The following is a 12,724-nucleotide window of genomic DNA, read 5'->3' on the forward strand; positions in this document are numbered from 1 at the left end:
AGAAAGCAAGCCGATCTCCCCTCTGCCCCCTAACTGTCCTTTTCTCCTCCATGTCTTCTGGATGCCATCTCCCTCCAAACCATCCAGGCTTGACCTCAGAGCCTGGGTCTGTCCTTTCTACCCTCTGCGGGGTCTTCCCCTCCGCCCACACCATCGCCCCCCTGCTCCTGGCCCCTATTTCTTTGGGCAAGAGCTATAAAATCAAATTTAAATTTTGAGACTCAAGGTCCCTGGTTTTCTCAGCTCATCTTCCTGGTCTGTTTCCTTCAGAGCCCCCCAGTTTCCCTCCTTGAAACCAGCAGCAAACATTTTGTCTCCCGAGTCACTCTAACTAACGTCTGTGATCTGTGCCAGAAGTCACGAACAGCCATAATCTCATTTTTCAAAAAATTTTGCCATCATTTAAACACCAGATGCCTTCACATAACGATACGATTTCTGGCTTCTCTTGAAAGTTTCAGAGTGTCTGGCGACACTGGATCTGCTTTCCCACATGGTGACATGGGTCAGTAGCCGAGGAGGAGGGTCTCTCTGCCCCCAGCCTGACTCAACACCTTGGGTGTCTCCCCAGCCCCTGTGGACACCCGCACCCGTGACCCTTGTCCTGTCATTTTCCAGCCACGACTTGGCAAGCATGTCTTGTTTTGTGAATGACTGTTGTGTGTTTACGTGTACGTCGTGTATTTTCTTCCCAGTTAGAAGGGTGGGGAGTCTCCATGAACTTGGGGTGCTGCTGTGGTGCCCGGCACTTAGCAGGCCTGTTGTTGGAGACACCAGCACCTTTTGGGCAGTCTGGCTCGGGAGTTGTCCAGACCACTGGTTCTCTCATCCACCCTCTGCCAACGTGACACCAGTGTGGGGGGTGAGGCACCCTGCAGAGTGTTTCCTAGAAAGTCCTAGCGGGGGTTCAGAGAATGCCCAGCTCTTGCCACCATGGGGTCAGGCATGCGGTGGCAGTGACAGCAGGTGCCATTCACAGAACTCCCCTGAGGATTCTGATGTACCCTCTTCAGCGAAAGGATCACGTGGTCATTTTCTGTCTATGTTGAGAATCATTGTTAGATGATAGGGACAAAGTTTGCAGGGGAAGGTCTGGCCTCTGAGAGCACTGTCACAGACTTCGGTGTTCTGAGAAGGGCCAGGCCCCCAGACACTCTTGCTACTAGGAATTACACTGGCTGTGGTTGGGGCTGGGGTCAGGGAGCATGGGCCAGAGATGAGGAGGCGCCTGCCTCCTTGCCCTCATCCCCCCTTCAGCCTGGATCCCCTTGCTCTTTCCATCGATTTTAACCTTGTATGAGCTCGCAGGCCCGTGGACCCGGGAGTCTTCTTCCTTCCCGTGTGTGCAGATCACGCGATGGGACCTGTCCCTGCTCTTATGGTAGCAAGAGGGTAAGAGGGCACAGCAGAGGAATACCGCCTGCTTTGAACCCAAGGTTCGAACAGCACAAAGTAGCTGAAGGACAATTGTCCGTTAATGGTGCTGAGAAGGATGTTAACCTCCTGTCACTGGAAAGGACTAAGTGTTCCTCAGTCGAGTATTTTTCATGGAGTGGTTTCCCCTTTCTGCGTCAGTGTGCTTCCCCCGCAGCACCACATCTGTACAGCACCCACCCAAACAAGTACTTCTCCTTCTAACAGAATACGTCCATTCGCTAAATTCTTGTTTCTGTTTTACTGCTCTGTTGTATGTATTCCTCCTGCTAAGCTGCCTCACATCTCTTGTGGAATGAAGCAGAGTATGTGACCCCAAAATAATATAAACAATTGCTTTACTGCTGGCCCAGGCTTCAGCCTCAGCTGCTTTGGGGCTGCAGATACTGCGCAGTTTCCTACTCAGAATGTTCTGGACCTGGCTGGGGCTACAGCATTCAGAAGCACTGCATGTCGCGGAGACGTTGCATTTAATATGAGTTCACATTGGCCATCTTTCAGTGTTGTGTGATGATGCTTGGCCTGTGTTTAAAATCTTAGGAAATTATTTCCTCCTTCACACTGAAGGAGTCTATTTCTTGTCCTCGAGTTAGAAGGCCAGTGCTGCTTTGCATGGCTAAGAGTAAATGTCCTTCCAGTGAAATCAGTACGCCCAGACGATTGCTAATCCTTGGGTTAGCGCCAGGCAGTCTAGCCCATGTGTCCCGTGCAGGAGCCCCATAGTGACTTGTGCTGGGCAGCTCCCACTGGGTGCCTTGGAGGGTGTTGAGGGCTCTGTTCCACAAGTAACCTCCCAGCTGGGACCTATTCTTGCTCTAGTAGATGGTAAATAACCAAAGCCAACAGCACAGAAGTTTCCCCTTTTCCCAAAGCCTCAACTACCAGTCTCCTAAAAAAAAAAAAAAAAAAAAAAATCCCCTTTGGTAGTTTGGGTAGGAAAAACCTCCCCAGTGATGCCATGAGATCGTTGGATGTCTTACTGGATGGTTTGCTGCTCTAGATAAGTGGGCGGAAAAGCCAGCCTTTGGGACGCCTTTGGAAGAACACCTAAAGCGGAGCGGCCGGGAGATTGCATTGCCCATTGAAGCCTGCGTCATGCTGCTCCTGGAGACGGGCATGAAGGAGGAGGTGAGGGGCACAGTCCAGCGTCAGTACTGTATACACTGATGGCTTTGCAACTTTTGTCACTGTGACCCACATTTTAAATTGGAGCCCTGCACAGTATACCTGGAGTTCACACTATGAATGAAACCAGTTTCACTGAACAACGTTTCCCTTTCCTGTACATTCTGACTTTCTTTTGCCCCACTTGATTGTTTCATTTTAGACTCTGGTGGTGATTTGGGACATTGAATTTCATGATGCACTAAAAGGAACAGAACTTCTGGGAGCTTTTTAGTCTGCCTATCAGAATCTTACATTTGTGTAGTACTACTATGCAGCATTGATGTGGGGTTTTTCATACTTATGTTGTAGAATCCTTACCCCCGAGACCCCACAAACCAAGCAGGGCAGGTCTTATTACTCCCTGTGTCAATAAGTGAGTGAGTTCATGGTGGAGTGGAGTCAAAATCAAATGCCAAGTCTTTTTTTTTTTCCTTTTAAAAAACCTTATTGAAGTATAATGTCCATCGTAAAAGTATATATCATAAGCGAATAGCTCGTTAAGTTTCCACAAACTGAACCCACCCACATGATGAGCACCCAGATCAAGGAACACCCCAGGAGCTCTCCTTTTGTCTGCTTCCAGTCACTGCTATAATCCCCCACTGATGTGACCCCCAACTTCTTGTAGCCAAGATCTGAGCTTCTCAGCCAGGGCCAGTTTTGTCCCCCTCAGGAGCTATTTGTCAAGATCTGAAGACATTTTTGATTGTCACAATTTTGGAGGCAAGTTTGCTACCAGCATCTGGTGGGTAGAACCCAGGGCAGCTGCTAAACATCCCACCAGGTGCAGGACTGCCCCTACAATGCAGCATTATCTAGCCTGAGATTGAGAAACCTGGCCTAGATGAATTTCACTTAAAACCTGAGTCTTATAATTCCTGGACCAGTGTCATCATAGTCTAACCTTTCTTGTTTGACTTCATCTGTTTTCTCTAAGGAACCCTTAGGGCAGTGGAAGTGACTACCAGTCTAGTCTATCAGTTTTTTACAAGATGTCAATTAAAAAAAAAATCCTACATTTAGAAAAATCTATGGCAATCAGCCTTGGGGAGTATAAAATGCTGCATTTAAATAGATTTCTGATAGGCACAGATATTTTAGCACAGGGGCAGGCAAGAGCTCCCACCAATCAGGAATGAAGTGCTCACTGCCTGCTCATCTGCCCTCTGCCTTTGCTGGGTCCCATCATCCTTCCTGGTCGCCCTGCAAGGTGGGCAGCGATCCAGCCTCAGAAATGAGGTGTGTGGGAGTTGGGCTGGGGCCGAAGGCTCTTCCACAACTGGAAGCCCACAACTTGAACTTGACACTGAAGGCCTCTTGTTGTCTTTAGGGCCTTTTCCGAATTGGGGCTGGGGCCTCGAAGTTAAAGAAACTGAAAGCTGCTTTAGACTGTTCTACTTCTCACCTGGATGAGTTCTACTCCGACCCCCATGCTGTGGCAGGTGAGCTGCAAGGGGTTGCCCTCGGGGTGGCAGTCAGGTCCCATCTCAGACAGATCACCTGCTAAAAACCCAATTTTCATTTTCTGTAACAGATAAAATTGAAATGGCCTATATAGGTTCAATTGGAAAAACTGAAATGACACACATAACTGAATCAGTACACACATACACGCGCACACACCCCTTTTCCTGTTTTGGGGGGTTTCTTTGTTTTCCTGATTATTAAGTAAAGGTGAAGGTAGCTTATCATCTAAATATTTGGAGACTTGATTGTATTTTCTTCCCTTCTTTCTCCTTCAAAGTCTAGATCTACCTGAGGATGGTAGAATGTCCATTAGAAGGTGACTTTGAAGTTAATTTCATTTTCTACTGATCCTCAATATATTTTGCAAAGGGCTGGAATTTGTTTTAGGAACACTTCATGCTCTAACCACTCCCACTGATTCATAGCTTGTTCTAGATATTCTTAGCAGGTTGTAATTGTGATCATTTCAATTTGCAAAATAATATGTCCCGAGATTCACAGGCTTACCCCTTGACTTACTCAAAGTGAGTGTTAATAATTTCAGGTGCTTTAAAGTCCTATTTACGGGAACTGCCTGAACCTTTGATGACTTTTAATCTGTATGAAGAATGGACACAAGTTGCAAGGTAAGTTTAAAGGACACTGAGTTTTAAAAGTAAAGGAAATGATGGGATATTATGTCCCCTTTGTGAATCATCTTACTCTCAGGGATCATAAAATAACATTAAAATAGCACATGTGTTAAATAATATGTGCCTGAGTTCTTAAGTTTAGGGTGAAAATATTGAGTATTGTTATGTGTGGGAAGGTCACCACTTATGCATTGGCTTCAATTTGTGTGAAGTTATATGAATAAAGACATATAGTGGGACCCACATTAATTGATTGGCTAATCACAAACCCCTTTTTGATTGAAGAAAGCCCTGCAGTGGGGACAGTCATACTGGCCAGTGGCAATGTACCTGGCGAGCCATGTGGAAACTCAGCTGAGCAGTAATACGATGTTGACGGTACTAGCAATGAGAGTGCCCACTGTGTGCTAAGGACATACTGATCTCGATACCCATTACCTCCTGTGATCCATGATTAATGACATAAAAGATGGATGTGGTTATCTTCATTTTACAGATGTGGGAACTGAGGCTAGGGGATGGATGGGACCAAAGTAACAGCAAGTAATTGGCAGAGCAAGAATTCAGACCCAGACCTGTGTGACCCAGAGACTGTGTCCCTATCCTGTGTTTCCCCCGCTGCCCCCACCCCCATCTTCTGTGTATCCAGGAGCAGTCAGCAGCCTCTTCTAAGAAGTCCTAGAAGCTTCTCTCTGGCCGGCCAGGCTGCCTCCTTGTTAGCTTGTGCCTCATGGTTCTGACTGCCTTCCTCATCCCTCAGGGAGGAGGAACAGATCACCCTGCCCTGCCTACCCCCCTCCCCTATCTCTAGCTACTGTCACCTGTTCCCAGTAGGTGAACTGCTGGGTCCGATCAACTAGGCTTCAGCAGCAGTGACTCTACCATCAGTAAGGTTTTTAAAGTCAGAGTAAGTTCATAGTCACGGTCATATCCTTGGAACCTGTGTGTAGCCTAGCCTGTTGGCTGAATAAATGGAACCCAATAGTAGTGTCGAGTAGGGGAGCATTCTGGGGTCTCTTTTGTTGGGTAGCCTGCCCCACTTCTCCTGCACCTTGATTCTTTTCTCAGCTCTGGGACTCCCCAAAGCATTCCCATGAGAAAATACACTTTTCAAAGCAGGTGTCTGTTTATTGGTGTATCAATTCTCCATAGTTGAGAAATGTCAACATCCCAGTGACATATTGACTGGCCTCTGAAGTGGAATTATGTTCACCTCCTGCTTCGTAACTCCAGATCAGTTCAGTCGTGGGGAATGTTTAGGTCCAAAGGTACATTGTGTGGGCAACTTGCTAACACTCTCTCCTGCTCTTGGGCAGGGTGACTGATCTTATCTATTCCTCTTTTGTGTCTATGGAAGTTTGCATGTCAGAACTGTAGAGCAGAAGAGCTCCTGTGATTGCTTCATGACTGGGTAGGACTTCTGTGTCTGGAGCCTTTGAGCAGAGTTAAAGGCAGGGAAAGGGCAGGGGGAGGGTGGGCTGGCTGCCATGTGGCTGGGCCAGCCAGAGTCTGGGCTCCAGGGAAGCCTCTCAGGGAGATACGCACTTCTCAGACAGAATTTTCAGTGGTGCCTTGTCTCCATAGGTGGTTTCACACGATTATGCCTCTGGAACATCTTCATCACTTGGCAAATCAACATTCTTATCCCCAGGCGGGCACATCAGGAGACTGAGTCTTGGAGAGGCTAACTAACTGCTCAGAGTTAAATATTTAGTTGGTATTTGACTCCGAATTTGTTTCCAAATCCATCCTGTTTTCCAGCTGTGCTTCCTCTGTCAACAAGGGCATAGTTGTTACCTGTTAACAACATGGGTTCCGAATGGTGGATTTTTTAATGGAAGGTTATGAATAAAAATAAAAAACCAGGTTTTTTTCCCCCCTCAGTGTGCAGGATCAAGACAAAAAACTTCAGGATTTATGGAGAACATGTCAAAAGTTGCCACCACAAAATTTTGTGAACTTTAGGTATGTATGCCTGGTGTCCTGCAAATTAAGCCACCAAACCACAGTGACTCTGGCATAAAGAAAGGTGCCACCTGCAGGGAGACCATTCAGTCCAAGTACGCTAATAAACAAGTGTTTTGAAGAGGAAGAGGGGTTGCTGGGAATGGGACTCCATGTATATTATTGTGATGCATATCACAGTGTAAAGCTTCTGCATCGGCCTGCATTAACAGGATTAACAGCTAAGTCTCCTGGTCGGTTTCCCACGGCAGCTACTAGGAAAAAGTTCTCTTGGAAAGTTGGTTTGGCTGCATGTTGGATTCGAAGTTTAAATTGTCCGTTATAGGGGTTCAGTTGATAGAGCATACAACTCTTTATCTCAGGATCGTGAGTTCAAACCCCACATTGGGCATAAAGCTTACTTAAATAAATTTTTAAAAAATTGCCCAGCATGTAAAAGGCAAAAATTAATCAACAATTCTATCTTCTGGGGACACCTTGGTGGCTCAGTTGTTGAGCATCTGCCTTCTGCTCAGGTTGTCATCCTGGGGTCCAGGGATCAAGTCCCACATCGGGCTCCCTGCATGGATCCTGCTTCTCTCTCTGCCTCTCTCTTGTGTCACTCATGAATAAATAAATAAACATAAAAATTTTTTTTAAATTCTATTTTCTGTAAAAGCTTTTCTATATGCTATGTAATTTATTTTTAATTGAGCATAAATCATCCTATTAAATGAAATGTTTAGAACTGGAGGTTATGTGTTGCTTTGTTTCTAAGAAAATTTACCATAGAATACATTTCTAGAATTTAACCTCCATTTTCCTTTTGACCTAAAATGTGACTTTGAAGAAGCATAGAGAGAAGAAGGATAAGAGGTAGCTCTAAGTCATTGAAAAACCAAAGAAAATTTTGTAAAAGAGCTTGGTCCAAAATGACACATATTTTACTGATGAAATTTCTGGTATCTTACCTGACCTTTATTTCAGCCCCGGGTTCTACCACTAACATTTTGTAAGCACAGCACTACAAAAGCAAGAAATTACTTACAGTATAGGAGAGACTGTAACTATATGATAAATTGGAGATTTTCATAATTCCCACATAAAGTATTTTCAAATACAGTTTCCTTTAAGCAATATCTCTATCCTTGTATTTTTTTATGTTTGTATTAGAACATATTGAGCCCATTGTTAATCAGATTGTAATTTACTGAGAGGTAGTTAGGGCATAAAGGAGAAATGGTTTGGAAATACACAGCAAATAGGGACTGAATCATGGAAGTGAGCTGTCTTCCTCTTCTCTGAAACAAAGAGCACAGAACTTTGCAAAATATGGCACCTGAACCAGATTCTGATTCATTACCATTCTGCACTTAGCACCGGGGCAGCAGGATGCTGTTCCTACAAATATTTCAGCATATATGCTCTCCCCCTTCCTGTCTTCTCCCCCAGGTATTTAATCAAGTTCCTGGCAAAGCTTGCTCAGACCAGTGACGTCAATAAAATGACTCCCAGCAACATTGCAATTGTGTTAGGCCCTAACTTATTATGGGCCAAAACTGAAGGGTAAGTGATGTTTCCCCATAGCATGGTATTTTTATCTCTCCTTGCAGTGGTTGCCTCAGTGGTTGAGCATCTGCCTTTGGTTCAGGTCATGATCCCAGGGTCCTGGGATCAAGTCCCTCATCAGGCTCCCTACAGGGAGCCTGCTTCTCTCCCTCTGCCTGTGTCTCTGCCTCTCTCTCTGTCTCTTTGTGTGTGTGTGTGTGTCTCATGAATAAATAAATAAAATATTTAAATAAATAAATAGTAATTTGAAAAAATAAAATAAATAAAAATAAAAAAATAATTTGGGGACACCTGGGTGGCTCAGTCAGTTAAGCTTCTGCCTTTGGCTCAGGTCATGATCTCAGGGTCCTGGGATCAAGTCCCACATCGGGCTCCCTGCTCAGGGGGGAGCCTGCTTTCCCTTCTGCCTCTGTTGGTGCTCGCTCACTCTCTCTCTCAAATAAATAAATAAAATCTTAAAAAGAATAAAAGATATTTGGCTAGCACTGAGAAATGCAAACTGAATAGGAGAAAAGGGTCTGGGAAATCACTAATGTTGACATTGGTGACATTATAATTACCTCACTTAATCCTCACAAATAGCCTTTGTGAAGTAGGTGTGTGTGTCCTCCTTTTGACAGATGAGAACAAGGACCTTGTCTAAGGTCACACAGCAGGGAGGTGGGGGGATCACAATCATATCCTGAACCTTCTCCCACCGTCCCACGACTGCCATCATTATTCTTCACATTGGAAGATCATTGGCGGTTCAGGTTTCCATTAAAAAATGTAGTGACTTTCTGAAATAAACTCTTTCTATTTTTCATTCATTTATTAATTGTATGCCCAACCTTGTTTAAGGAAGTATTTATAGGATTATTTACAACGATCCAATGTCGTAAAGCAAAATTAACAATGCATTGATATATACAGTTAAATACATACATCATATCTTACTGCAAATAAATTCCAGGTAGACCAAAGAGTTAATTATATAAGAAGTGATGTCATAAACATGGCAGGTGAGTTACCTTTTGGAGTAGAGAAGTATTTTCTAAACATCAAATCAGTATAAAAAACACATTTGAAAATGGATAGATTTGGCTCTGTCAACAGCTCCAAACTTCTAAATATCGTAAAGTGCCTTAAACAAATTATAATTCACAAAACGAGGAAGACATTCCTCCAGAAGTGTCTGGAATATATTAAAAGGCCTTGCAAATCAATAGGCGAGTAGTATCTCCTGAAAAAGAAAAAACTGGCCAAGAACATGAATAAATAGTCCCTCTCCAACCCAGCAGGGTCCTAATGCACGAGGGTGATAGATATGGTATGGTAGGAAGTACGAAAAGGTGGAGAACAAAATTTGTAGGCAGAGCTTGCAATTTAAGCTAGAATTTGAAAGGAGCTAGAACTTTCTCTTGGTTGGAAATTGGGGTGAAAATCTTCTTCCCACTGGGAAGAAAGGTCCAGTAGAGAAGGAGGAGATAGGTTTGAGGCAGTCAGACAAGGGATCCAGCCTCTTGGAAATTTAGTTTCCTCGTGAATGAAACAGGCCTCGTAACAGACCCTGTGTTATAAAAATCGAATTAAATGAGGTGAAGACCCTGATGCCCTGAAGCATGATAAGTGCTCCATGAATGTCAGACCTTTGCAGCTTTTACTTCTGTGGTATTCTGACTCTGAACTGGAATATGAGCGCCTTGACATGAGGGATCGTAATTCTTATTTATTTTCTTCCTTTGGAACCCTGGCATTCACACTCTCACCTTCTGAACATGTATCTCGGGACCAGTCCACAGATATGACAGCCAGAATAGTCTGTGTAAATATAGGGCACAGGTTTTCTAGTGCAAAGGGCACACCGAAACAGTGCACACTCTTGGTTATATTCTGGGCAAAATTGTTGGTGGTCACCCAAGATGACTCTCATGGCCAGTACTGCTCCATCAGGAAAATGCCTGGTTGAAACTCTGTTCCAGACCAGCTTGAAATCAGCATGTGGCCATACCATTGTTCACCAGCTCACTCGCTGTTAATGCAGTGTGTGCATACTAAGGAGTGCCAGCCAAGTCGGGGTGATTTTTCCTCCTGGGGCGTCACCACCACACATACACACCACCACCACCACACACATCACCAGGGCCCCATGGATCTAATTTTTCCATTTGTGTTTAAGTATTTTCTTGTTTTAAAGTAATTAAATTGGGGGCTCCTGGGTGGGACAGTCAGGCATCAGACTCTTGGTTTCAGCTCAGGCCATGATCTCAGGGTCCTGGGATGGAGCCCCGAGATGGGCTCCACACTTCCCACAGAGTCTGCTTGAGATTCTCTCCCTCCTCCCTCTGCTCCTCCCCTGCCCATTATTCCCCCCTCAAATAAGTAAACCTTTAAAAAATAAAAAAATAAAGTGATTAAAATGCTCTGACACAACCTGCAGAAATTAGAGACTGCCTGGGGGAAGCAGTCTAACTCTGAATGTCCTTTGCAGATCGCTGGCTGAAATGGCAGCGGCTACCTCTGTCCACGTGGTTGCGGTCATTGAGCCCATCATTCAGCACGCCGACTGGTTCTTCCCTGAAGGTAAATTACCTGTCTTTCCAATTTCACGGACTACCCAAGCAACACAATAACAATATGAAAAATTCTTTAAAGAAGAAAATGCATCAGTAATCCCTTCGCGATTACATGATTGGCTTCATTTTTTTCACGTTTGTCTTTAGACCCCTTGCGTTCACCTTTGACATATTGGCATCCACATTATTTTGTATTTTGCTTTGCTTAACTTCACGTTGGAGTTGTTACTCAGCCAGTGTGAACTAAATACCCTAGGCACCATATGTTTGCTGGTGAGATATGCTGTCTTCCCTGGAGGAAGCTGGCCCTTGGAGATGAAGGCCACCTAAACAAATATTATAACACGTGGTGAGGGAGAAGGAGGGGCCGATGGTTTGATGAACTCAGATGTTGGGCACAGAGAACTGGGACTGCTTTATGGAAGAGGCGACACTGAATGTGCAGTTTTCCATTGGGAAGACGGCTTTTTGTTTCTCTAGGCAGAGAGCTGGTTTTGTATAAAAGTGGAAGATGAAACAGGATAGGTTGATTGGAGCCACTTTGTGAAGGTGGGAATTGGCTGTGTCAGAAAAAGAGGATTTCCACCTACCGGTGATCAATTTTCAAACTACGTTTGTTGTAGTCCTGGGAACCACAGAAGTTCCATGACCCCCTTCAGGGGCACTGGTATGGCAAGTTTTGTGAGTCCAGACCTCTTGCCCCATCCTTTCTCCTGGAGTGTGAGCTCCTTGACAGTAGGGCGTGCTTGTTTCTCCTTTACCATGGTCTTCACACCATTGAGAATCACGCCTCACTCACGTAGGTTGCTCAACAAATACGTGATGTAGGAATGAATACTGGCATTTTGCCCATTACTTCTTTGGGAAAACAAGTCTCAGAAAAACCGCTGTAGGCAGTATGGAGTTGGTGTTGCCTTTTTTTGTATTTTATATCAAACCATAAATACCTCTCATTTTTTTAAAGTAATCTATGCTTATTTTTCTCCTCCATATTCCATGATTATTCTTTTTACAAAGAAGAAAGCAGAGGAATTGTGTGATTTAAATTCTGAATTGCACCCCCTCCTTATCTCTAGTTTCCTCCTTTTACCTCCCCCTGGCTTGGCAAGCCATTCTTGAGAAGATGAGGGGGTAGGGGTTCTGCTTGGGAAACAAGGAGGGCTGGTGGGAGTTTTAAAGCCTTGCACACTCATATGCTCTACACCTCACATGTAGGCAGACCTCATTTCATGGCACTTTACTTACCGTGCTTCCTAGATCCTAGGAAGGTTTTTTCAAAATTGAAGGTTTGTGGCAACCCTGCATGGAGCATGTCTGTTGGTGCCATGATTCCGATAGTATTTTGCTTATTTTGTGTGTCTGTCACGTTTTGGTAATTCTCGCCATACTTCAAACTTTTTTGTTCTTAGTATATTTGTTATAGTGATCTGTGATCAGTGATTACGACTTGCTGAAAGCTCAGATGATGGCTAGCATTTCTTAGCAATAATGTATTTTGTAAGTAAGGTGTATGTACATTGAGTTTGTAGACATAAGGCTATTAGACACTTAATAGACGACAGCATAGTATAGACTTAACTGTTATGTGTGCCGGGGAACCAAGACAGCCGTTTGACTTGCTTTATCGTGGTATTCATTTTATTGGGATGTTCACTTTATTGCAATACTCCCTTATTGCTATGGTCTGCAAACCAAACCTGCAGTATCTCTGAGGTGTGCCTGCACACTTGTTTCTTTTTCTTCTCACAGAAGTGGAATTCAACGTATCAGAAGCATTCGTGCCTCTCGTCACCCCAAATTCTAATCACTCATCTCACACTGGAAATGACTCTGACTCAGGGACCCTTGAAAGGAAGCGGCCTGCCAGCATGGCAGTCATGGAAGGGGACTTGGTGAAGAAGGAAAGGTGTGTTTAGAGCCATTCACTTTCTTCCAGCAACAGATGTGACGTAGAAG

General features: G+C 44.4%; 1 protein-coding gene across 10 annotated transcripts in view; it reads left to right on the forward strand.

Moving 5' to 3' along the window:
- LOC112908305 (rho GTPase-activating protein 17) overlaps positions 1–12,724 on the forward strand; it is a 101,799-nt gene that overhangs the window by 69,008 nt on the left and 20,067 nt on the right. For all 10 annotated transcript variants that reach the window (XR_012000203.1, XR_012000204.1, XM_072751320.1 and 7 more), the window contains 7 exons: positions 2,435–2,562; positions 3,932–4,043; positions 4,613–4,694; positions 6,585–6,665; positions 8,097–8,210; positions 10,684–10,775; positions 12,518–12,674. Coding sequence is in view for 8 of the 10 variants with exons in the window: in XM_072751320.1 (XP_072607421.1) it covers positions 2,435–2,562; positions 3,932–4,043; positions 4,613–4,694; positions 6,585–6,665; positions 8,097–8,210; positions 10,684–10,775; positions 12,518–12,674 (766 nt within the window). In the remaining 2 variants the exon portion in view is untranslated. The remainder of the gene's footprint in view (positions 1–2,434; positions 2,563–3,931; positions 4,044–4,612; positions 4,695–6,584; positions 6,666–8,096; positions 8,211–10,683; positions 10,776–12,517; positions 12,675–12,724) is intronic.

The sequence above is a fragment of the Vulpes vulpes genome, chromosome 3, assembly GCF_048418805.1.
Source record: "Vulpes vulpes isolate BD-2025 chromosome 3, VulVul3, whole genome shotgun sequence".
NCBI classification, from domain to species: domain Eukaryota; kingdom Metazoa; phylum Chordata; class Mammalia; order Carnivora; family Canidae; genus Vulpes; species Vulpes vulpes.